The 25607-nt window shown below is 48.1% G+C and overlaps 2 protein-coding genes and 1 pseudogene across 2 annotated transcripts; 1 reads left to right on the plus strand and 2 right to left on the minus strand.

Annotated features, from left to right (window-relative positions):
- Positions 1-3307: 3307 nt before the first annotated feature.
- LOC123451888 (chlorophyll a-b binding protein of LHCII type 1-like) lies at positions 3308-4411 on the plus strand. The gene has a single exon (XM_045128434.1). It carries the CDS (start codon positions 3393-3395, stop codon positions 4191-4193), a length of 801 nt encoding a protein of 266 aa, XP_044984369.1. The 5' UTR covers positions 3308-3392; the 3' UTR covers positions 4194-4411.
- Positions 4412-4513: 102 nt separating this feature from the next.
- Positions 4514-13248, minus strand: LOC123451887 (G-type lectin S-receptor-like serine/threonine-protein kinase B120). Its single transcript, XM_045128433.1, has 7 exons — positions 11796-13248; positions 8873-8962; positions 8589-8794; positions 8273-8483; positions 5417-5654; positions 5138-5288; positions 4514-5022 (listed from the first exon to the last, which is right to left on the minus strand). The coding sequence occupies exons 1-7, from the start codon at positions 13105-13107 to the stop codon at positions 4705-4707; spliced, it is 2526 nt and encodes an 841-aa protein (XP_044984368.1). The 5' UTR covers positions 13108-13248; the 3' UTR covers positions 4514-4704.
- A 2348-nt stretch (positions 13249-15596) lies between these two features.
- LOC123451886 lies at positions 15597-25373 on the minus strand (annotated as a pseudogene).
- Between the last annotated feature and the right edge of the window lie 234 nt (positions 25374-25607).

Raw genomic sequence — 25607 nt, forward strand, 5'->3', positions numbered from 1 at the left:
GCAGAAAACAGTAGCAACAAAATGACACGATCAACATGCTACGTCTATTAGTTTGGGTCTAGTCCATCACGTGATTCTCCCAATGACGTGATCCAGTTATCAAGCAACAACACCTTGTTCATAATCAGAAGACACTGACTATCATCGATCAACTGGCTAGCCAACTAGAGGCATGCTAGGGACGGTGTTTTGTCTATGTATCCACACATGTAAATGAGTCTTCATTCAATACAATTATAGCATGGATAATAAACTATTATCTTGATACAGGAATTATAATAATAACTATATTTATTATTGCCTCTAGGGCATAATTCCAACATTAATATACCGTTTTTCTCGTTGTTTACTACTTGTTGCCTCGCTCTTTTTACTTATTCGGATTATAAAAATATATTTATACTATCCATACTACACTTGTATCACATCTCTTCGCCGAACTAGTTCGCCTATGCAATTTGTCATTGTATTGGGTGTGTTGCGGAACTTGAGCACGCATTACAATTTACCATTTATACTGTGATGCATCATCCATTCCTCTTTATAAAAAACTCAATGCAGATCACAAGTATCAAGCACTCTCTTCTGGTTGGTTGAAATAACATTTCACATCTCTAGGCTACAACCAAAGTAACTGCAACAGACTGTTTACACGTGCAATCAAGTTTTGCAAGTCTTGGGCCTATATATATATATATATATATATATATATATATATATATATATATATATATATATATATATATATATATATATATATATATATATATACCTATATTAATAAAGGCATTAGTGCTTCTTAAGGTGCATCACATAAATTACCTTTAAAGTTGTAAAATATTACCTAGCGTTGCCACAAGTGATAACAAACATTTCACAAAGGGAATCCCCGTTTGGGCTGGCCCATCAAGTAGGAACCTCTTACACTGTGCTCTGTGTGCTGGAAGAAAACACGTCGCACTTGTTTGGGCTGATCCATATCTGGGTGTCCTATTTTCTAAATTTTGTTTTCCTTTTCCGTCTTTGTTCTTTCTAGTTTAAATAATTCAGGACTTCAAACAAATTCCGAATTTTTTAAATACATTTTTAGTAATAGAATGTTTAATAATTCTAAACGTCTGTGGATTAAAAAATATATTTGCAATTTTAAATAACACCTATTCATAAAAATTTCATAATTTTGGTAGCAAAGGTTCGGAAAATCCAAAAAAAAATCATGATTTGTTATCAACGTTCATATGTTAACAAAATAATCAATTGAAAAAAATACAATTCAAAAAATGTTCTTAAATTGAAAAATATCGAGAAAATTCAAAAACTGATCGTGAATTACACAATAGTTTATGATTCATAAAATGTTCGCTGATTCAAAAAATGATCATGGAACTCAAAAAATAATTTTAAAATCAAAAAAATGTTGGTGAATTTCAGAAATTGGCCGACAAATTTCCAAAAAAGTGATCTTCGGTTCTAGAAAAATGTTCGCCAATTCAGGAAAAATGTTTAATATTTTTCCTATATTTTAAAAAATGTGTGAAAATAGTATAACATGTTCATGATCTTTGAAAATGTTCAAAAATCTGTAAAAACGTCTGTGAATTTGAAACATATTCCCGATTGCAAATATGTTCATGAGTTTAATATGTTCTGTATTTTTAAAAACTATCCACGATTTCATGAAAATGAGAGTGATATTTTTTTATCTTGATGATGCAGGAAAATATGTTCATGTTCATTAAAGATTATGATTTTTTTTCCGTTTCAACATACGGATCGTTTTGCCGGTAAGAAATAAAAAATAAAGGAAAAATCTAATTGATAGCATGCGCAGCGCTGCTTTGCCGTGCGGCGGGAGGACAACCCGCGATTCTTTTTTATGTTTGAAATTCAAAAAGTTTTATCTCCAAAACCGTTAATTCAATCGATGATCCGTTTTCATCATTGGCTTTCTCGCGACGAGTTCTTCAAAACTAGATCCCATATCGATATGTTTCGTCAACTTTTTTTTTCTGTTCATACTTGCCATATTTTTTGACCCACTTGCCATATTAGTAACCACTTACTTGCCTAAAAAAATAACTTGATTGTCACTTTTTAATATTATTTCGTACAAAAGCCTTGTAACATATTTTATTATACATGATATAAAAGCATATCATTTTAATAGAATTTAACTGACCGACACAACACAACACTAGCACAACTACGTTTTAAAACAATCAAATGTCCTTTTATTACCACAAAACATAACAATTGAGCATAGAATTCAAAAGATAAATACAGCAAACACCGTAACAACTATTTTTTTTACAATGACTCACAAGTTGTTTGGGACAATATGATAACGAGGTAGGATTAAAATGACAAGCACAAAAAATATATGTAGAAACTGTGATTTTATAAGCACCTACAAGCTTTTATGAGACCACATGACAACTTAGTAGAATAAAAATGACAAACACATCAAAACATTTTGGGGACTGCATTTATAAGCATCGATAATCTTTGCACGAAACGACATAAAAAAATATGGCAATTAAGTTATTTTTATTGAGCAAGTAAGTGGTTAATAATATAGCAAGTGAGTGGAAAAATGTAGCAATTATGGAAGAAAAAAAAAGTTTGTCGAAACATGTCAACATGAGATCTAGTTTCGAAGATCTTGTCGTGACAAAGTCAACGATGAAAAGAGATCATCGATTGAATTAACGGTTTTAAAGATAAAAGTTTTTAAACTTCAACCATTGCAGAGGATCTTTACATGATGCATGTGCAAATCGAAAAATAAAACGGCAGTTCCGAGCTAGTCCTGAACCCGTTCCGATTGGGCACCTCGTGAAGTCGTGAAACCAGTAGATGTCGGCCACGTAGGTCGCCGGCACAACCTGCCAACGGCAGATATCTCTTTCCCGGGGTCCTCCGGCCAGCGGCACGCCTCAGAATGCACCGCGCGCAACGGCCAAACTCATCGCCCTCCGTCCCCTTCCGCCCGGCGCGGTGAGCAGGAGATCCCCTGGCCAGCGCGCGGCCACATCGGCGAGCCGCCCCACACGCGGCCATGTGGGCTGCGGCCGCGACCCACCGTCGCCCTCGCGGCTCATCTCCACCGCGCCAAATCCACCACAACCCCGCAAAAAATCCCGACCTCCGCCGCTCCCGTGGCCACCGCGCGGCCACCTCAGCCGCCCCATCCGCCCGCCTCGCGCCCCGCGCGCCAATGGCGACTCGGCATAAGATTCCCCGGGATAAGGACCCGATCGCTCCCTCCTCCTATTTAAACCCGGCGCGCTCCCGCTTCACTCCTCACCACCAACGACCACCAGCGCCTCCTACTGTCACTGCCAGCCTCAGCTCACTCGAAGCAAGGCTAGCTAGCTAGCACGCAGCGAGCGATGGCGGCCGCGGCGACCATGGCGCTCTCCTCCCCGGCGATGGCCGGCACCCCGGTGAAGGCCTCCAGGGCGGCGCCCTTCGGCGAGGGCCGCATCACCATGCGCAAGACGGCGGGCAAGCCCAAGGTGGCGGCGTCCAGCAGCCCGTGGTACGGCTCCGACCGCGTGCTCTACCTCGGCCCGCTCTCCGGCGACCCCCCGAGCTACCTCACCGGCGAGTTCCCCGGCGACTACGGCTGGGACACCGCGGGGCTGTCCGCTGACCCCGAGACCTTCGCCAAGAACCGTGAGCTGGAGGTCATCCACTGCCGCTGGGCCATGCTCGGCGCGCTCGGCTGCGTCTTCCCCGAGCTGCTCGCCCGCAACGGCGTCAAGTTCGGCGAGGCCGTGTGGTTCAAGGCCGGCTCCCAGATCTTCAGCGAGGGCGGCCTCGACTACCTCGGCAACCCCAGCCTCGTCCACGCCCAGAGCATCCTCGCCATCTGGGCCTGCCAGGTGGTGCTCATGGGCGCCGTCGAGGGCTACCGCGTCGCCGGCGGCCCGCTCGGCGAGATAGTCGACCCGCTCTACCCCGGCGGCAGCTTCGACCCCCTGGGCCTCGCCGAGGACCCCGAGGCCTTCGCCGAGCTCAAGGTGAAGGAGATCAAGAACGGCCGCCTCGCCATGTTCTCCATGTTCGGCTTCTTCGTCCAGGCCATCGTCACCGGCAAGGGCCCCCTCGAGAACCTCGCCGACCACCTCGCCGACCCCGTCAACAACAACGCCTGGGCTTTCGCCACCAACTTCGTTCCCGGCAAGTGAGCTCAGTCAGCTCAACCTCTAGCGCGCGCGCGCGCGCTTGGCCGACAACTTCATTGCTGATGGATGCTGCTGTGCTGCATGTCTTTCCGGACTGATAGATTTTGCATGTGAGGGCGAGTCGAGATGATGAGTTGGTGTGTGTACACTAAAAAGATGGTGTTTGTGTAATATCTGGTTATTTTTCAGATTAATCAAGGCATCTTTCTTCTTCCGCTTAATTACTTGTTTCTCTCAACCTCTGAATGTCAAATACAGAAGCTCTCTGAAATTTTTTCTGGAAGTCCATCCAAGTAGCTAAAGTATTCAAATCCAGCAAGACATTCATACCAATACCATCCATTTCAAGACACATCAAATCAACTCAACGCTCCTGTAAATACATATTTCATTTGTACCAGTAAAAAATGCTCTACAAATCCGTTTTTTCCCACGGTAAAAAAGAAAAGAAAATGAAACGCTAGAACTAAGTGCACCTTTCCTTCTGAAGAAGAAAGTTGCAGTCCCTACTGTGCTACCGGCCTTGCAGAACGGTCATGGCAATGGTGTTCCTGCTGTTCTCGAGATCGCTTCTCTGGGTCTTCTCTTCCATCATTCCGACGTACCCTGGCTTGTTCGGCTCCGGAAGAGACGCCGATGCCAGCACCACCGACGCGCTTCCGTTCTCCAAGATGGACACGACGGACGACATGAGCGGCCTCCTGCTCGGGTCGTCCTCCACGCAGAGGAGCCCGACGTGGATGCAGAGCAATGCCTCGTCCTGTAGACAGCTCTCTGCCATGGACGGATCCACCAGCTTGCCTGCCTTCCCTTCCCTCCACAGGTGCCATGCCTACATGAAACAATCAAACCAACCATGAATTGTTCCTTTTCTTGCTATTACAAATACGGATTCGATCACAAGAAAGAGGACTGTACTGAAGAAAATTGTAAATGCAGGTGCTTACATAGACTATCAGGCTAGGAAACTCCATGATGCCACTGGTTGTGCTTATCCTAACGCCGCTAACGATCTCCAGCAGCAGCACGCCGAAGCTGTACACGTCGGATTTGACGGAGAAGACGCCCTCCGTCGAGTACTCGGGAGCAATGTAGCCACTGTCGGCACACACATTTTTTGTTAGAAGAGCTGTCACACTTTATTTTCGTCAAATGCTATGTACCAACTTAACACAAAAAAATTCCTTTTCTCTCTGTAAATTCAGTAAAGTGTTCAAATTACTCACTATGTGCCGACGACGCGCTTGCTGTTGGCTTTCACCTGGTTGTCGCCGAAGATCTTGGCCATGCCGAAGTCGGCGATCTTGGGCCTCATCTCGGCGTCCAGCAGCACGTTGCTGGCCTTGAGGTCCCTGTGTATCACCGTCAGCCTTGAGTCCTGATGCAGGTAGAGCAGCCCCCTTGCCACGCCCTTGATGATCCCCAGCCGTGTCGACCAATCCAGCACCGATTTCCTCGCACTATCTGCAGCAAGTATAAATCTAGAATTAATGAACAAATCCCTACTAGCCAAGTGGTTTTGGAGACTGGAAACTGAAAATGGATTATGGTGGGAACTGGGAAGTCCTCATTAACAAATATGTGAAAGATAATTGTCTATCTGGTATAAAACCTGAAGTGGGTGACTCTCACTTCTGGTCCAGTATTTTGGAATTGAAATATTGCTTTTATCAGCAATGTAAAGAAAAAATTAGGTGATGAAAAAAATACTAGGTTTTGGGAAGATTGATGGATGGATGATAAACCCCTAAGGCCTTGTTCGGTTAGCCCCTCCCCCGCCGGGATTGGTGTCCAATCCCCGCCGAACCCCGTGGTTTCGGCCCGGCCGGGATCCGACCCCAGCCTGCTTACGAGCTTGTTGGATTAAACCCGGTCGGGGCTACACCCCCGCCCAATCCCTCTCAAACCACGTGGAACTGTCTGGGATAAAATCCTCGCATCTCTACTCGTGGAACCAATCCCTCCCGATGGGCGAATCTGTATGTCGGAAGAAAAAAAATCGAGCCATGTCTCCCCGGGCTCTCTCTCTCTCTCTCCCGCGATTTGGCGGCGACGGCGCGGCCATCCGGAGGCGATGATGGCGACATACTTCCCCACCCCTCCTTGCTCTCCTATCAGGTAAGCCTCGTCTCCTTCTTGTCCTCTCCTCTTCTTCCCGTTCTCCTCTACCGATTCTGACCTGACGTTGACAGGGGCAATGATTCATATGGATGGATTAGAAAAGGGAGTAACTGAACATGTTTTGGTCAGAAGGATTCATGTGGATGAGGAATAGCGGTGATTGGGTGACAAGTAGGAGATCACCTAATCCCTAGGAGGTTAGAAATCACTCGTGGAATCTAACCACGGCAACCGAACAAGGCCTAGAAGAAGCCTATCCAAGATTATACTTGGTCAGCTTTAACCATGATATCTCGGTAGCTGATGCTATTGAGAAGGGGTGTGATGATATCTCCTTTTGAAGAACTCTGCGGGGACTCGAGAGAGAGCCTAACTCTTTGGGAAAGTTTGGAAGCCAGATGTGAGGAGATCCAAATGTATGGACGGAAGGGTCAAATTAAGTGGGTGTTGACTGATGTGGATTTCCACGAAATTTTTTGTGGAAAATTAAAATTGTTCGTAAAATCAAGTTTACGTTTGCTTAGTAAACAGAAAAAGTATACCGGCCGAAGATAACATGTTAAAAAGAAGATGGAAAAGAGAGAAAGGATGCGCCTTCAATGGCCAGGGGAAACCATTGCTCATATGTTTTTCAACTACTCTAATGCTAAATTGGTGTGGAATTTACTAAAATGTGCATTTGATGTTTGTTTTATTCTGTGTATTTAAATGATTGTTTCTCTAGATGGATTAAAACCTTCCCCAAGCATGACAAAAATTTGGTCCCGGTGGGCAGTAACGGAGCTTCATTAAGATTGTTGAGGGGGCTATTCAAAGTTGAGGTGGTGAAGAAAAGAAGTTATGCATGATTTGGGATAAACTTGGGCATGGGCAGCCCGATCATTGCCCGGTGACCCGACCCGAAAAACCCGGGCCGGGCCGGAGCGGGCTTTATGTTTGGGAAGGGTTCAAGCTTGGAAACTAGGCTCGGGCAATAGTTTGGGATGGGCTCGGGCTTTGGAAAATCATCATTTTACACGGAGACCCGACCCGTCCAGGCGCGACCCGGAATTCATCTTTTTAATCCATTTGGGCCGTGCTCGGTGGCTGAAAATTGGTTTTTTTGACCGGATCGGACCGGGCTCGGGCTTGAGATTTTCAGTTTGGGTTTTCTAAAGCCTGGCCCGGGATATGCCCAGGTTTAGTTTGGGATGCTGCCCCTCCCACTCTGTGAAGGATTTGGGTCTGGTGGTCCTTCTTTCTTTTCTTCTTTTAGTAGTTAAGCCATTGGTTTTCTATAATGAAAATCAGTAGAGATGAATTGCGTCCATTAAGAACATCTTCAACACCCGCACAAAAATTTCGCGTCTAATAAAAGTTATAGCGCTGTATCACTTTTAATGCGTCAGGACTAACATTGCTTTAGCAGACGCGCAAAAACACGCACAAAAAAAACACGCAGTGCAAATTATAAAGGGCGCACAATCCGGCGTCTAAATATGCTGTGCGCGATAGCGTTTTTCAGCGCGTGCCCAAATCTTTTTAACGCGTGCAGTATATTACAGCATCTGTTGGAACTGTTCGGCGCCCAAAAAATAAACTTTTAACGCGTGAAGCTTTTTTGGGCGCCTGTTGGAGATGCTCTAAGTTAAATTGTTTGTAATTGTACCGTTTAGGCCAAAAACTCACGAAGTGATTAATTTAGTTATTAAACTTATTTAGAACACATGTACAATGATATGGCAGCCACGTGTGTGGTTTTTCGGGGGTGAATCGAATTTCTTTAAACAAGGTGAATCGTTTTTGTCCTTAATCTGATTACTTAAACTAGTTAAATTAATGAGTAAATTGATGATTTCCTGAGTTTTTGCCTGTTCTTACCTAATAAACTGTACGAACTCTTTGAGTCAATGGACTAACGGTGTATTTCACTCGTAAAAAAGATTATGTACTTTCAGTTGTAATGAACATATGGTATGTACCGAAGAGGATGGCGTCGAGGCCCTTGTTGGGCAGGTACTCGTAGATGAGCAGCTTCTCCGCCCCCTCGGTGCAGCAGCCGAGGAGGCGCACCAGGTTCCGGTGCTGCAGCTTGGCGATGAGGATCGCCTCGTTCTTGAACTCCTCTGCTCCCTGATCTGAATCCTTGCTCAGCCTCTTCACGGCGACCACATGTCCACCGTCTAATGTTCCCTTCCGAATTGTAAAACAAAAAAGTGAATTTTGTGTTAAACTCACAAAACAGGATACCTTGAAAACCTTGCCGAAGGACTGAAAGAGAGGTAAAAGTTAGTATACCTTGTAAACATTGCCGAAGCCTCCGCGCCCGATCATGAATGTCTTGGAGAAATTGCCCGTGGCAGCGACGATGTCGGCGAACCGTAAGGAGGGGAACTCAAGGTCACCAGTGTGATCTCCTTCGCCGACTTCGCTCGGGGTGTTCGCGCTGCCAGTCATTAGCTTCTTCTGGCTCTCGGTTTTCCTCCTCTTGTCTGTAAAATTGCCTGTAAAATTGATGCTGTGAGCATTTTGTCTAAGAATGATTTAGTATGACATGTTTAGAGCTAAAAGTATAACTATACCTCTGAATCTCCAGAACCATGCAAAGAAAATGCATGTGAGCACCAGCACACATGCTGCCACCGGCACTGCTATTTTCACTGCATTTCCACCTGCACATGAAAGGGCGATAAGACTAAGAATCTTACGTCAAATTTTAAACATGGCAAATTAAACAATTTTTATGACAATTTATATTGGCGCCGGGATGCAAAGTTAGTATGCAGCAACAACAACAACGACGACGACAAAGTCTTTAGTCCCAAACACGTTGAAATAGGCTAGAGGTGAAACCCATAAGATCTCGCGACCAACTCATGGTTCTGGCACATGAATAGCAAGCTTCCACGCACCCCGTCCATGGCTAATTCTTTGATGATGTAAAATTAGTATGCAAGCACGAAAAATTATTCTGGTTCATGTAGAGCTATATATCATTCGGAATCTCAGCTTCTACCGCAAAACTTGAACATGTAGCGGGTGTAGTCTCAACCGAGGCCGCGACGTTTCTAGAAGGTTTCAAACTTGCACACATCAGTGGATGTAACAATCTAATGGTGAGTTTAAGTAACCCCATTGTGGTACAAGCTTTAAATTCAAATGACGAGCATTCTATGATGACGGCAGCGTTGTCAGGATTTTCGAAATTGTTTTCGTGATCATGGTAAGGTTACTACGAGCATTGTATTAATTAGGGAGCAATGGCGGAGCTATGGCTGGGCAAAACCAGACATGGCCCACCCAGCTTAATGAAAATTTAATGAAGACTGGTGCTGAATTTGGACCCTAAGAGCATGGTTAATAGAAACGCCGGCTACCGGCTGTATATCGGTGCCATGTCAACAATAGCCTTCGTAGAAGAAGTCTGGTGTAATAAGGTTGGCTTTATATGAGCTGTTGAGGCCAGGGCAATCAATGTTCGCATGCATGGTAAGAAAGGAAAAAAGCAGTTGATTGGATGGTGAGACGCAGGGGATTGGGAGCAGTGGCCCTGTCGCCGGCTTCGAGCTCCAAGTGGGCTAAACTTTCTCGGGTCTTGTGCTGCAGCCGGGCGACTAGTGAAGCGCCTGATGGGGTTATAGTACTAGGGTAGGGTCATAGGCCTGCCCTGTAGGTCTTATCCAAGGACCACCCCTCGCAAAGGACTAGACCCCTAGTCAGCTCCGACTGAATTAAGGAATCCCTGTCATCCAGTCGGTAATTTACTCTCGATCGTCCAGTCGGAGACTAGCATTCGGAGCATATCAGGCTAACCGACTGTATACCACTCGGTACATCGTAACCCCCTGGAGGGAAACGGTCGTACGTTTCCAGGTGCATTTATTGGCATTTAGGGCGTAGGTTACCTGTAACGTACACATTCAATCGCCACTACTCCACCCCTGTATCGGAACCGTTGTGGAGGGCAGCGCACTCTATATAAGCCACCCTCCCCCACTGGTAAAGAGGTTAGCAACTCATTGTATTCCTGATTCCACTCGACAACAAAGCTCCCTGAGAACTGAGACGTAGGGCTATTACCTCCATCGCAGAGGGGCCTGAACTCATACATCCTCGCCGTAGCTAGGACTCTGCCCATCCTTTTCGTATCCTACACATCTACTGTCAGGCTTATACCCACGACAACGCCCGTTCCCTTCTCTCTCCTGTCTTTACCCTCCTCCAGCTCAGATTTTTGGTGAGGTGGAATCCCTTGTAGCCTACTGAATAGGACTATTGTACTTGCTCTAAGGCCACTTTCAATGCATTGATGTTAAGATTAGGTGCTAAGCACATTAAATAGTTTAGCAACTAAAGCCTTCAATGCATAGGTGCTTAGATTGTTGTAGCTAAGCCTCCTTATTTAATGATTTATTAACTAAAGTTGTTCATGTGTTGGTGGATTTCTTTTATTTAAGTGTTTTGCCTAGGTTTACGTGCTTGACGTTGTTTTTTCCCAGGTCACCACATTCATCTCTCTCCTCTAAATTACTTTTACTACATTAGATTTTTCGTCTATATGATAGCCTTAGCACCTATACGAAATGAAGCATTGAGAGAGGCCTAAGAGCAAAACTTCAGATGTATACTGTATTAATGTATTATTTTTTAAGTTGATCCGTTTTAGCTCGCCCAAAGATGTGGTTGTAGCTCCACCACCGTTAGGGAGTTAAACATAGTTGCTCACGAGGTAGCTAAGGCCTTGTTTGGAACCATCCAGATTATACAATCTAGTTTTTATAATCTATTATGTCTCCAAACAGGACAAATTATGGTGTAGATTATAAAAACTAGATGGATAGATTATTAAAAACTTATAATCTACTCTACACCAGGTAAAATCGGATTATGAATTGCTAATGACCCATTATCCTTGCAAAGTTAAACATAATTACATTCCTACCACCGCCATCCACCTCTTTTTAAAAAACAGAGGGTAGACGGGTCATTATTATGCAATGTAAAACCTAGATTACAGTTTATATAATCTGGTCTGCAAACATGTCCACCTAGATTTTTTTTATAAACCAGATTATATAATTTATTTTCATAATCTAGATTATCATAATCTATTATGGTTTCAAACAGGGCCTAAGTAGAGACGTGTTAATCCTCCTGCCTCGCACCCCTGATTTCATTTTGAAGTTTTTAACAGATTATGTAAGTACTATCTGAAGTTGAATAAAGCTATATCCCGAAGGCTTTCTTGTAAAAAAATAGCTTGCAATTGTAATAATTTTCTAATAAAAATAAACTGAGACGGACTTTTCATGCTCGTAAATTAAACTTTTAACCCTCAAGAAACACAACTTGCGATGAAAAACGTTTGATTTGCCGAGCATTGAAAATTGAACGTTCACTGGATATCCATGTCCCACTTTTTTGTTTTCAATTCAGTAAACATTCATCATAACTTTGACAAAGTTTCGGACAACAAAGCATATGTTCTTTTTCTTTCAGCCGTACCTGTGGACGTTGCAGCAACGGGCACGCGGAGGTAGAGCGTCTGGCCGGGCGCGCCGATCATCTGTGCGTCGACGAGTTCCCCTGCCCACACCAGGCACCGCAGCTGCCGCGCGCTGCTGCTGTGCAGGTCGACGTACGCGTAGGCCACGCACGAGCAGCTGCCGGCGCACCTCGCCGCGCACTCCTCCGGGCTCCGGTTGCCGGCGTCGAGCGAGAAGTTGTCCGGCACCTTCATGCTCCGCATCTCCAGGAAACCATGCCCGCCGCCGCCGCACGGCGGGAGCGCCTGCGTTCTCCGGCAGCCCTGCTCGAACCTGCCGGCGCTCCAGTCCGCCGGTATCGCCGGCTCGAACCCATCGAGGCACTTGCACGACGGCGGGGCCGCCGTGGCGTCGCAGTACCCGTACGCGCCGCAGCGGCCATAGGTGGTGCACCCGCTGGACGGCCACGACTGGAGCGTGTCCCAGGCCGACGCGGTGCCGTTCCATCTGAGGAGCTGGAACGTGCCGGAGCTGGTCACCACGTACCGCGTGGGCGTCGGGCTGCCGGACACTGTGAAGGTGATGGAGATCTCCTCCTCGGTGCCCACGACCACTATCGCCGTGTTGATGACCATGCCGGCGCTGACGATGGTCCCGGACGCGGCGTACCCCGTCCAGACGGGGGTGCGCGAATAGAGCCGCGTGCGGTTCCACATGAGCAGCTGCAGCGACGTGACGGGGTCCAGGCCGCAGGAGAAGGGGCCCGGCGCCGGGTCGCGGGGGGATGTCCAGGACACGATCCAGTCACGCCTCTCCGTCCGGCGGCTCAGCCGGGCCTTCATCCCCGGCATGAACGTGTCCGTCGGGTGGTCGAAGCTCTGCCACACCACCGTGCCGTTCGGCAGCAGGATGAGCAGGTTGCCGTCGTTCCCGAGCTCGGCTGGCGCCGGCTGCGAGGACGATGTGCCCACGCCGGGCGTGGTCCAGAGCACGCTGCCGTCGGCGTCGGACAGGACGAGGCTGGAGTCGTTGGCCAGCGCGAGCGTAGGCTCTCCGGCGGCTGGGGCGTCCCGGTTGGCCACCCAGACGACGGTTTGAGGCCCGGGGATGCTGTGGTACCATATGCCGAGGTACCACCGTCTCGCGGGAGCGGCGGGTGAGTCGTCCGGGGAGAAGAAGCCGAGGGCGAAGTCGCCGCTGTCGGACACGATGGTATCCCGGGCGAGGAGCTTGTCCCCGACGGCCAGCTGGTCCTCGGCCGACATGCACGGGAGGCAGGCGGCGACGACGGCGAGGACGAGGACGGCAGCGGAACGTGGCGGCAGGTCCATTGAGCAAATTCAAGGTGCGTGCAGGCACTTCGTGAGGGCAGTGCATGAACCTTGTTGCTCTTGGCTGCAATGCAAGGCGACGTAGCCACACCACACGATGGCGCGACTTTGTGAAGTCATACGACTGACTAGTGCTCTTCGGCATGCATTGCACCCATGGTGAACTGGTCCGGTCTCCGGTGTGTGCGCGTCATACGTACGCGCCGTCTTAGTTCTACAACGACAGTTGAGCCAGAGGGGTCGTCTACGGGAAATTATTACGGAAGTAACGCACAGACCTCTCTCCACCACAAGCTGGGGTGGCGTGCCGCTACAGTGCACTCTACTAGCGCGCCCTGGAGCAAGACAAGAGGGAGACGAGCAAGAAGGGGGATTGGAGGGGGTTGGCTCATGGCGCATGCAGCTACCTTGAGTCAGATAATCATAAGTCTTCGTGTGGCTTGACACGTACTCTCTCCGTTTTTTTTAAGTATGTATATAAGATTTGATTAATACTCTTTTCGTCCGGAAATAATTATTTTAAAGATAAATGTATCTAGATTTATTTTGATTATACAAACATCCATTTACTCATTTCTAAGACAAATATTTTCGGACGAAGATAATATTAAACTTCATAAACTTTGACCAACTTTATACTAGTAGGAAAAAGATATTAACATTCATAATATGAAATGAAGATTACTAGGTGCATCATGATATTAAGTTTCGTACCATATAGTTTTAGTATTGCAGATGTTGATATCTTTTGATATAAATTTGGTTAAACTTTTTATTGTTTGACTTTAATTAAATTTTATATGCAGATTAAGAAAAACAAAGGGAGTAGGCCGAATGTAAAAAACACCGGTAATTGGCTTAATTCCTTGTAAACTAAGTACTAAGTACTCCTCCGTCTTAAAATTCTTATCTTACATTTGTCTAAATATGAATGTATCTAGCCGCGTTTTAGTATTCAGATACATCTATTTCTAGACAAATCTAAGACAAAAATTTCGGGACACAGGGAGTACTAAGTAACACTTGGTAAAAAAAGAGCCTCGTAGGCTGGCCACTTCGGCCACGACGTCCACAAACAATGTCGGCGTCCAATGCCAGCACCATCGTACCACACCCTGGTCCGGTTGTATCACTTCCGTGTATATCTGCAACATAAGAGCATCTACAACCAAGGATAGCAAAAAATGATCCCTCAAACACCTGCGTCCGCGTTTGGGTGCGTCCACACGGAGTGATCGGGCACGTCTCAAATAAACCGCAGGGAGTGACCGGACGCGCCCAGACATCTCGCCAACCAAAGAAACCTACGTACTACTACGTAGAAAACTAACTACCACTCCTCATCGAAGATTTCAACGATCTACGTGTCCATTGGCGGATACATGGGGTGTAGCCACAGCTCCCCCCCCCCTCGGACTGCTCCGATGCGGCCTCCTTCGCCGCTATATCCGCGCCGAGCTCGTCGAAGCGGGTGTCGGCCTTCGCCTGCCTCTGCCGGATGAGTCTGCGGTTGACCGATGATACATCTTCAACGTATCTACTTTTACAAACACTTTTGCTCTAGTTTTGACCTCTAATTTACATGATTTAAATGAAACTAACCCGGACTAACGTTGTTTTCAGCAGAACTACCTTGATGTTATTTTTGTGTAGAAATAGAAGTTCTCGGAATCGGACGAAATTTTTTATGAATTATTTCTGGTATTTATAAGGAATTATGGAGCAAAGACCTACCGGAGGAGGTGTGCCAGGGGGCACAAGACAACAGGGCGTCCCCCCCCCTCCACGCCACCCCCAGGTCGCACCCAGAAACCTTGTGGGGCCCATGTGTCTCCTCCGACCCTAATTCCAGTCCTATAAAATCACATCTTCGGAGAAAAAAATTAGAAAGAAGTTTTCATCGCGTTTCACGAGACGGAACCGCCGCCACCTCTTGTTCTTTCCCCGGAGGGCTAATCTGGAGTCCGTTTAGCGGTTCGGAGAGGTGGATTCGTCGCCGTCGTCATCACCAACCCTTCTTCATCAACACCGCTATGATGCTCATCACTGGGAGTGAGTAATTCCTTTGTAGATTTGCTGAATGATGGTGGGATTAGATGAGATAGATCATGTAATCGAGCTAAGTTTTATAGACCACCGAAAGTGGGCCAATTTGCACCGAAAATGGGTCAATTTACGCCGAAAATGGACCAAAATCGATGGCTGGGAACCCGAGCCCCCCCCCCCCCCCTCCCACGCTGTTTTTTCCGCCGCCGCGTCCTCAGGCGGCGCTATTTCACGGCCTTAGGGGGCCGAACGCTGGAGATGCTCTTATCTTTAGTCCAAAGGCCGCGACTGGAGCAAATATAGTCATCCGGGGTTGGTTATTAGGAATGTAACTAACTTTTTTTAGTAGAGTTTGGTTTCAGGGGATATGCCAGCTAGTGCTTACCTCTGTAAAACGCACTTTTGGTCGTCAGCTATAGATTTGAGGCGACCTGCTTGAATAATTTTCAGTCTAACATGGTAAAGATTTCAATTCAGCAACAGAGTTCATTTCAAGGCTGATAAACTCGACACTCCTATAAATAAACCTTTCATTTCCATCAGTGACAAATGCTCTATGAACCAGGGGTCTTCCCCGGTAAAAAAAAGAAAGAAACGGAACACTAGGACTAGCGCAACTTCCCTTCTGATGAAAGCTGCAGTAACTGCTATACTACCGTCCATGAAGAGCTGTCATGGTCATGGCGTTCCTGGTGTTCTCGAGATCGCTTCTCTGGCTCTTCTCTCCTATCATTTTAAAGTACCCTGGCTGGTTCGGCGCTGGAAGAGACGCCGATGCCACCACTGGCGCGCTTCCATTTTCCAAGATGGACACGACAGACGACATGAGCGGCCTCCTGCTCGGGTCGTCCTCCACGCACAGGAGCCCGACGTGGATGCAGAGCATGGCCTCATCCTCTGAACAGCTCTCTGCCATGGATGGATCCACCAGCTTACCTATCCTCCCTTCCCTCCACAGGCTCCATGCCTACATGAAGCAATCAAATCAACCATCTGTGTATGCCTTTTAAAAAGATGAATATGGATTTGATCATGATATGGGGTGTACTGCAAAAGGAAACTAACTGCAAGTATATATTTGGTTTGACACTATCAGTTTTTGTTCAGGTGCTTACATAGACTGTCAGGCTAGGACACTCCATAATGCCGTCGATTGCGCTTATCCTGGTGCCGCTCACGATCTCAAGCAGCAGTACGCCGAAGCTGTACACGTCGGATTTGACGGAGAAGACGCCCCCCGTCGAGTACTCAGGAGCAATGTAGCCACTGTCCACACATTACTTTCTCGTCATAAGAGGTTCCACCATTTTCTTAAATGGCGTACCAACTTAAAACCAAAAAAAAAAAAAGGACTTGAACAAATAAATTCGAAACAAGAAGAATTTCTTTTTCTTTACAGGTGTTAAGATAACTCACTATGTTCCGACGACATTCCGGGTGCTGGCTTTCACCTGGTTGTCACCGAAGATCTTGGCCATGCCAAAGTCGGCGATCTTGGGCCGCATCTCGGCGTCCAGCAGCACGTTGCTTGCCTTGAGATCCCTGTGTATCACCGTCAGCCTCGAGTCCTGGTGCAGGTAGAGCAGCCCCCTTGCCACCCCCTTGATGATGCCCAGCCGCGTCGGCCAGTCCAGCACCGCTTTCTTCACACTGTCTGCAGCAAACATGTCATATGAAACTTAAGCTAAAACAATGCAGTAATTTCGGTTGTGATGACTTAAACATTATATGTACCGAAGAGGATGGCATTGAGGCCCTTGTTGGGAAGGTACTCGTAGGAGCAGCTTCTCGGCCCCCTCGGTGCAGCAGCCAAGAAGGCGGACTAGGTTCCGGTGCTGCAGCTTGGCAATCAGAATTGCCTCGTTCTTGAACTCCTCTGCTCCCTGGTCTGAGTCCTCGCTCAGCCTTTTCACAGCAACCACATGACCGCCTTCCAACGTTCCCTTCCCAATGGTAAACATAAACAAGTGGAGTTAGTGAGATCATGACTGAACAGAACATCAAATTTCTGCTAAACCTATGTGATAGTTGATAATGACAAGAAGATCTAAAAGATGAAGATAACACTTAAGAATAATATCTTTGCATGGTATCTTTGTCGCGGAGTCATTCTTACTAAAGATTACCTTATTAAGAGGAATTGTCAAGATAGTCTGCAATTTATCTTTTGTCACCATAGTGACACAACAGAACATTTATTCTTTCAATGCAATTTGGCTCATTTTATATGGTCAGTCATCTAAGTTGTATCCTTCATGTAGTGTTACTAATGTATTTGCAACTGGCTACATTCGACTGATCATAGGTTTAAAACACTTCTTAGGGTCAAAGTTACTTGGTTGCTATGGCTATTACTTGGTCGGTTTGACTATGTAGAAACGATAAATTTTTTAACAATAAAATTACTTTTTTCATGGAGGTTATCTAGAGATGTATCAGGGTTCTTTGTTTATTGTTCTCTCTACACCGTCTGGAGAATCGACAGCTATTTACGAAGGTGTGTACATGATTACAGGCTATGACGAGGGGTAGTTTTATCCAAAAATGGGTGGCAGCATGATCCACCCCCCTTTCGCTTTATGCATTATACGGACTATGCATGTTTCTTTGTATTTCGCCTTTTATTCTCGTTTGTATGAGAAGACATTGTTTGGTTGTGTGCATCTTGGCTATACATGGGTGGGGTATAGTGCTTAAATCTTTTAAGTAATAGAGAGCCCCTATCTGAAAAAATATTTTCTGTCCTTTGTTAAATTTCCCAAGTGGGCTCTTGTGTCAATGAAGTGATAGCGAAGGACAAAATAATAAACACTTAGTTAACTCACCTTTTATATGTATGAAGAAGGAGTTTGGAGGTATGGGGGTTGTAAATTTTAGGACATTTGTTTGATATGTTCTAGAGTGAAAAGATACATAGCTGGGGAAGGTTCTTTCTCGAGGACGCTGATAGATAGTAAGTATAATAGCAAAAGCCCTAAGGCTACTCCCAATGCTTCATCTTATACAGGTGCTAAGGCTGTCACGTAGATAATTTTTTTAATGTGCCAAGCTAACTAATAGGAGAGAGATAAGTGTGGTGACCCAGGAAGAAACAATGCTAAGTGCGTGAACCTAGGTCAAAGAATTAAATGAAAGAAATGCACCAATGCATACACAACTTTAGTTGCGAAAGCATTAAATAAGGAAGCTTAGCTACAATAAGCTAAGCAACTATGCATTGAAGACTATAGTTACTAAATAATTTAATGTGTTTAGTACCTCATCTTAGCACCCAATGCATTGAAAGTGGCCTAATATCCTATGTTGTCATGATAATAACTCTTCTCAATTCTGGAAGACATTCATGTGGGCACTGCCAGACAGTGAGAGTGCGGTAGAAAATGCGCAGTGGGCAATGGTAGACTTATTCGGTTTTGTGGAGACATTTGGTATGGTAAAAGCATCTCTAGTAGAGCTGTATAATTGCCGAAACTTTAAAATTTGGGCGATTATATGTGTTTGGATCATTTTTTACAGTGGCTCGGAAACGAGACCCCCGACCGCTATATGTGCGGGTTCGACTGCTGGATACGGGTCCGAACCCTATCCCACCGCCACCGCGAAAACTCCCCACCCCTCACCGTCGACGCCTTAGATCCGCCGCCCGCACCTCCAATCTGTCGCCTCGCCCCTTCAATCCATCGCTCGAGATGACCAAATTCAGTCGCCATGGCAACGATGACCCCGAGAGGGTGCGTTGCGTCAAATACGACGCGGCGCGGAAGCGCACCGCCCTACGATACACGCGCTGGGGCCGGTCGCCACCACCGTCGCTCCTCCGCCGCGAGACAGAGGAGTACGACCGTGTGCGAGGCCGCCTCTTCTCCGGCAGCAGCAACTCCTTCAAGGCGTCGAGCTCGCACTCCTCCCTCACCCCGGTGAAGAGGGAGCTAGAGGAGCTCCCCTTGGTGAAGATGGACGGGGCCGGAGCGACGTGCCGGGGGCGTCGTCGGGCCGGAGGACTTCCTTCCCCCGATGGAGGCGGACAACCTTTTGCCCGCGCTGTTGCTGGACAACTACAACACGAGCTCTGGTAAGCTCTATTTTTCTTAGTGCGGTAGGATAGTTAGCTCCGGCGAGATCCCCAACCCCCTATAGTAGTAGTAGTAGAATGTAGCATGTATGATCATGTAGTATGTGATGAACTATAAAAGATCAGTGTGGTTGTAATTTCTTCCGTGAAAGTTTTTTTCAAATTATACAGTTTCATATACGGGGTCTATTCTACAGCGCACTATTTCGCCCCGCAAAATCCCGCTTCGTCGAACTGTAAACGACTTATGCGGGTCGGAAAAATATGGGGTGTGCTAGAGATGCTCTAATGCACCTCTCGCCATCCAATTTTGGGACATATACTATTTGATCAATGAGAAAAATATAACTATTTCAAAGCTTCGGGACGGACAAGAACTTAAATGTACATTTAGGATAATTTTTTGTAATGAACTAATGATTCAGTGGTTTGATTTGGTTAATATCATCAAACTCACTAAGTTCTGTCATGAGGATGACTCTTTGATCTGGCAATATGAGTCTAAAGGTGTTTATTCCAGTAAATCTTTGTATGCAATAGTGAATTTAGTGGGGTCCAACCTATCTTCTTGCCTGTTGTGTGGAAGATCAATGTACCACCCAGGGTTGAGGGATTTCTCTGGTTATTTTCTCAGAACAAAATAATGACCTGTGAGTGTCTATGACAATCAGAGGAAAAGAGAACTGGCTAAGCAGCTTGAATGTGTTCATTGTACTGAGATAGAGTCAGTGTATCACTTGTTTTACGAGTGTATAGTAGTTAGGTTAATCTTGAAAGAGGTAGAGAGCCTATTTGATATTTTAGTTACTAACTTTGAATCTGTTGCTAAGTGATAGTTTTGTGCAGTTATTGCTAGTTGTTTGTTTTGTTTCAGACTCCCGTGTGTGGGATTGAGCTTTTTAGCTTGCTTTGTAATAATGTGTCAGGAACTACTTGTTTAGAGCATCTCCAGCCGCACCCTTAACAGTCCTCCTCAAAACACTTTTTAACCCTCGACGTTGATAAAATCGTCGAGTCGCGCCTCCACCTTCTCAATTTTCGCTGTATTTGATCAAAAATGCGTTAGCGGCCCCAAAGGCAAATCCAGGAAGCTGGGCACATGGGGAGGGGGGGGGGGGGGGGGGGGCTAATTTCGCCGGCATGCAGGCGCTCTGCCAGCGTCTCTCTCTCCTCTCTCCTGCATTTCTTGCCCATCCACATGCTCCCCTCCACACAGACTTCTCTCTCTCCATGCACACACAAACACTGCTCATGAGGACGCAGTTGTAAAACAATGTTTGGTGGAAACTGCCCGACACCCAATACGGATGTGGCTAACTCATATATATAAGGGGTATATAGAGTATAGCGCTATATACGAAAGTTATACAAATACATAGTCTAAGATCCTTCCTCAATCTTAACTATGTCCTGAAGTACAAAGCAAGTTAAGATTGCACCTGCATCCCTCAAACTGAGGTTGTGAAAGTTGCTTTGTGAAGATGTCAGCAAATTGATCCTTTGAAGAGATGAACTTGATATAAAGAAGCTTCCGTGCAATGCGTTCCCTTACAAAGTGATAGTCAACTTCGATGTGCTTGGTACGAACATAAAAAACTGGATCAGATGAAAGATATGTCGCACCAATATTATCACACCAAAGAACGGGTGGTTGTTGTTGAGAGATACCTAACTCTCTCAACAAAGACTTTACCCAAATGAGCTCAGTCGTGGCATTGGCAACCGCCTTGTACTCTGCTTCAATGCTACTCCAAGATATTGTGGCCTGCTTGCGTGCACTCTAAACGATCAAGTTATCCCCATAAAAGACAGCATAGCCCCCCGTTGATCGTCGGTCATCACGGCTCCCAGCCCAATCAGCATCGGAGAAGGCCGAGAGGGCAGACGAAGAGGTAGACCGAAGATGCAAGCCATATGAGACAGTGTGAGAGATAACGCAAGACACGCTTCACAGCTGACCAGTGTGAAGTTCGAGGAGCATGAAGAAACTGTCACACAAGGTTAACCGCATAGGAAATGTTAGGCCGTGTAATAGTCAAGTACTGCAAAGCTCCAACAACACTGTGATACTCAGTAGCATCATCTGGACGGAGTAAGTCACCATCCAAGGCTGATAACCGACCTGTCGCAGACATAGGGGTGGTAGCATGCTTGCAGCGCAACATACCTCCACGGCGTAGCAGGTCAAAAGAGTACTTCGGCTGAGTGAGAGTCGGGCCAGCAGAAGACTGTGAAACCTCCAAGCCAAGAAAGTAATAGAGAGCCCCCAGATCCTGGACAGCAAAGTGACCACTGAGAGCAGATAGCAGACGATTAGTAGCAGACGGACGAGCTTATAAGAATAATGTCATCAACATAAACCAGCAGGTACATATAGTCACCTCAAGACGATGAAACAGGAACAATGACGTGTCAGCAGTGGGCGGAGTAAACACAAGCTGTCGAAGAACCGAGCCCAGCCGGGCATGCCATGCACGAGGAGCCTCCTTGAGTCCATAAAGCTCCTTAACAAGACGACTTAAATGATGTGGACGAGCTGGATCAACAAAACCGGGAGGTTGCCGCATGTAAACTTCTTCCTCCAAGACCCCATGGAGATAAGCATTCTGAACATCAAGCTGGCGCATAGACTACCCTTTGGCAACAGCCAAGGAGAGAAGCAGACACATAGTGGTAGGTTTAACAACTGGGCTGAAAGTATCCTCATAATCAAGACCATACCGTTGTGTACAATCTTTGGCCAACAACCGTGCCTTGAAGCGCTCAATGGAACCACCGACATGCTTTTTTACCTTTAAGACCCACTTGAAATCAATTATGTTGACACCCGACACAGGAGGAACCAAGCGCCAAGTATCGTTCCTCTGTAGTGCCTGAAACTCCTGCTCGATGGCCTTGCGCCAATGAGGAACCCGAAGGGCCGCCTGAAAGTGACGAGACCCCCTCCATAAGAGAGGACTGGATAGCTGAAAGGATGGCTCGATCTTGAGCCACCCACGCATGATGCCCCGGGTGATAAGGCGGGGCACACGACAGAGTGCCATCAACAAACCCCTCCAAGTAGAGACTACGGAGAAGTGGCAAGACCTGAGCACCCCACGACAGGTAGTTCTCCGTTGTCAACTTCACCGGGATGAGGTGCGCGAAGTAGAACAGCGAAGCAGGGACACCCTGATCCGATGGTGGTAGCGGGGCATAGCCGCACGAAGGTGACGCAACCAGGTCGGTCGATGGACCTCCATATGGCCTCGCGTACAAGGCGGTCGGACCGTAAGGAGGCGCGGCACCTGAGACATGCAGGTAGGCAGAGGCCGACGTAGTCGGGGGTACGTAGGGCGTACTCGGCCATGGGGTGGCAGGAGCAACACCGTAGGAACCACCCCCCAGCGGCATCGGGTGTGGAGGACCCTTGGGCGAGTGGCCCGCCGACGGGTGCTGATACACCCACTAGGGTGCAGCCGCGGGCGGGGCATGACCCCCAAACGCCTGCGGGGCAGGAGCAGGGTTGTAGGGCGCCGTCGGGTGGGAGGCACCATAGGATGCCGGTGGTGGGACGACGTCAAAGCGACCCAGAGGCGGCGTCGGGGCGGCCATGAAGACACCGGACAGAGAGGCCAGCGATCAGGAGGCCAAAAAATGGAGATGACGGGGCGGCCTGAGCGACAGGGGCTGGGCAGGCGGCAGGTGTAGCGGTCGGGCGAGCGGAGATCGTGGCGGCGCCCGGTGGAGAAGCCGTGAGGCGGCGGCGACAGTGGAACTGTGAAAGTGGAAAAACGATCTAACCTAATCTGATACCATGTAAAACAATGTTTGATGAAAACTGCTCGACATCCAATACGGGTGTAGCTATCTTATATCTATAAGGGGTATACATACAGGGGTATATACGAAAGCTATACAAATACACAGTCTAACAACCACTAATGGAAAAATTTGCCTCTCTTTGATAATGAAAATGGAGCCGGGCGAGGCCCCTGATTTAAAAAAAAACTGCTAAGCTAACAGAACAGAAAATTTCAGGTGACTGAAATTTAGCAAATCTGAGTAGAAGTAGTACCTTGTAGACCTTCCCGAACCCTCCGCGTCCGATCATGAGTGTTTTGGAGAAGTTGTCCGTGGCGATGACAATGTCGGCGAACCGTATGGACGGGAACTCAAGGTCTTCTGTGTGATCTCCTCCGATTTTGCCCGACTTGTTCTTATTTTGGCTCTCGGTTTTTCTTCCCTTGACTGCGACATTGGTGCTTGTGAGCTTTTTTTTTGTGTGTGTGTGTGTGTATGAAAGAATGGTCGAGCACGCCATGTTCAGAGTTAATAAAGAAAAAAAAAGGAAGAAAAATACAACTGTACCTCTGAATCTCCAGAACGATACAAAGAAAGTGCATGTGAGCAGCAGGAGGGATGCTAACACCGGCAGGGCTATCTTCACCGCATTTCTGCTGGACTTTCTACCTGTGTTGGGCAGGGCTAACACCGGCACTGGCAAATTTGTTTGGGTTGATTTCGGTAGAGACTAAAGATTCAACAGATGAAGTTGGGCAAAAGAAACAAGTGTGTTTCTGCTCTACTACCTCTACCTGTGGAGGCATCATCAATTTCGGCCACGCGGAGGTAGAGCGTTTCGCCGCCCCAGCGCGCGTCGATCATCTGCGCGTCGACGAGCTCCTCTGACCACACCACGCACCGGATCAGTTCGTCCTTGGCGCTGTTGATCTGCACGTTGGCGTACGCGTACGCCACGCACGAGCAGGTTGCGGCGCACCTGGCCGCGCACTCCCCCGCGGTCCGGTTGCTGGAGTCGATCGAGAACTTGTCCGGCACCTTCATGCTCCGCATCGCCACGAAACCTACCCCGACGCCGCCGCATGGCGGCAGCGCCTGCTTTCGCCGGCACCCCTGCTCCAACCTGCCGGCGCTCCAGTCCGCCGCGCTCGCCGGCTCGAAGCCGTCCAGGCACCTGCACGCCGCGGGCGCCGATGTGACGTCGCAGTACCCGTATGCGCCGCAGCGACTATATGCGCCGCACCCGCTCGATGGCCACGACTGGAGCGTGGCCCACGCCGACAGGGTTCCGTTCCAGCTGAGCAGCTGGAACCTGCCGGAGCTTGTCACCACATACCGCGTCGGCGCCGCGCCGTCGGAGACGGTGATGGCCATGGAGATCTCCAAGTCCGTGTCGAGGATCGCGGTGTAGATGACCGTGCCGGCGCTGACGTACATGGCGGCGACGGCGTACCCCTGCCAGATGGGAGTGCGCCAGTAGGGGCGCGTCCCGTTCCACATGATCAGCTGCAGCGAGGTGCTGGGGTCCAGGCCGTAGGAAAAGCGCCCCGGCGCCGGGTCGCCGGGGGATTTCCAAGCCACGATGCGGTCGCCCTTGCCCGTCCGGTGGCTCAGCCGCATCTTCATGCCCGGGACGAACGTGTCCGTTGGGTGGTCGAAGCTCTGCCACAACGCGGCGTCGTTCGCTCCCTGGACGACCAGGTTGCCCCCGTTCGTCAGCACGGCCGCCGTGGGCGTCTGCGACGACGAACTGCTCGCGACGGTCGTGTTCCAGAGCACGCGACCGTCGGCGTCGGACATGACGAGGCGGGAGTCGTTGGCCAGCGTGAGCGTCGGGGCGCCGGCGGCCGGGGCGTCCCGGTTGGCCACCCAGATGACGGTGCGAGGCCCGGGGATGCCGTTGTACCATATGCCGAGGTACCACCGTGTGGCCGTGCCGGCGGCGTCGTCAGGGGAGAAGAAGCCGAAAGCGAAGGCGCCGCCTGCGGACACGAGGGACTGCCCAGCCAGGAGCTTATCCCCCACGGCCAGCTGGTCCTCGGCGGACGCGCACAGGAGGAAGACGGCGACGGCGACGGCGAGGACGAGGACGGCAGAACGTGACAGGTCCATCGATCAAGTTCACGGTGCGCCGATGCACATTATTACCCTCGGGCGACGTTCTTTGTTTTTTGGAAAGCGCCTTGACGTTTCTGTGGGCGGTACATACGTGATCCTTCTTGTCCGGAAGGCGATGTCGCCATTGTAGCTAGCCTAGCCACACGGCGACGCGACTTGGCGAGTTCATATTGACTAGTTTCAGCGTGGACCCTGCAGGGAAGTGCAGTGCGCATGGGAACAGGTGAACTGGTGAGTCTGGTTGTCTCCTGTGTGTGCGCGTTTTACCTACGCGCAAGTTCTTAACTCGACCTACCTTGCCCAACAAACGCTACGGGCCGACAAAACAGGTAAATGAATTCGTATAGACATTGAAGTGACATGGATAGTATGCATGAAAACTTTTGAGAGCGGCAATGTTAGGCTGGTTATAACGAAAATATCATAAGTACCTACTCCCTTTCTAAATATAAGTCTTTTTAAAGGTTTCGCTATTAGACTA

The sequence above is a fragment of the Hordeum vulgare genome, chromosome 5H, assembly GCF_904849725.1.
Source record: "Hordeum vulgare subsp. vulgare chromosome 5H, MorexV3_pseudomolecules_assembly, whole genome shotgun sequence".
Classification (NCBI taxonomy): domain Eukaryota; kingdom Viridiplantae; phylum Streptophyta; class Magnoliopsida; order Poales; family Poaceae; genus Hordeum; species Hordeum vulgare.

Excerpts from the sequence above, each read along its gene's own strand:
- LOC123451888 (XM_045128434.1), top strand. The coding sequence starts at position 3,393 with ATGGCGGCCGCGGCGACCATGGCGCTCTCCTCCCCGGCGATGGCCGGC.
- LOC123451887 (XM_045128433.1), bottom strand. The coding sequence starts at position 13,107 with ATGGACCTGCCGCCACGTTCCGCTGCCGTCCTCGTCCTCGCCGTCGTC. Across the intron at positions 8,795-8,872 it reads ATGGTTCTGGAGATTCAGAG|GCAATTTTACAGACAAGAGG; the intron begins GTATAGTTATAC and ends TCAATTTTACAG. Across the intron at positions 8,484-8,588 it reads GCTTCGGCAATGTTTACAAG|GGAACATTAGACGGTGGACA; the intron begins GTATACTAACTT and ends ACAATTCGGAAG.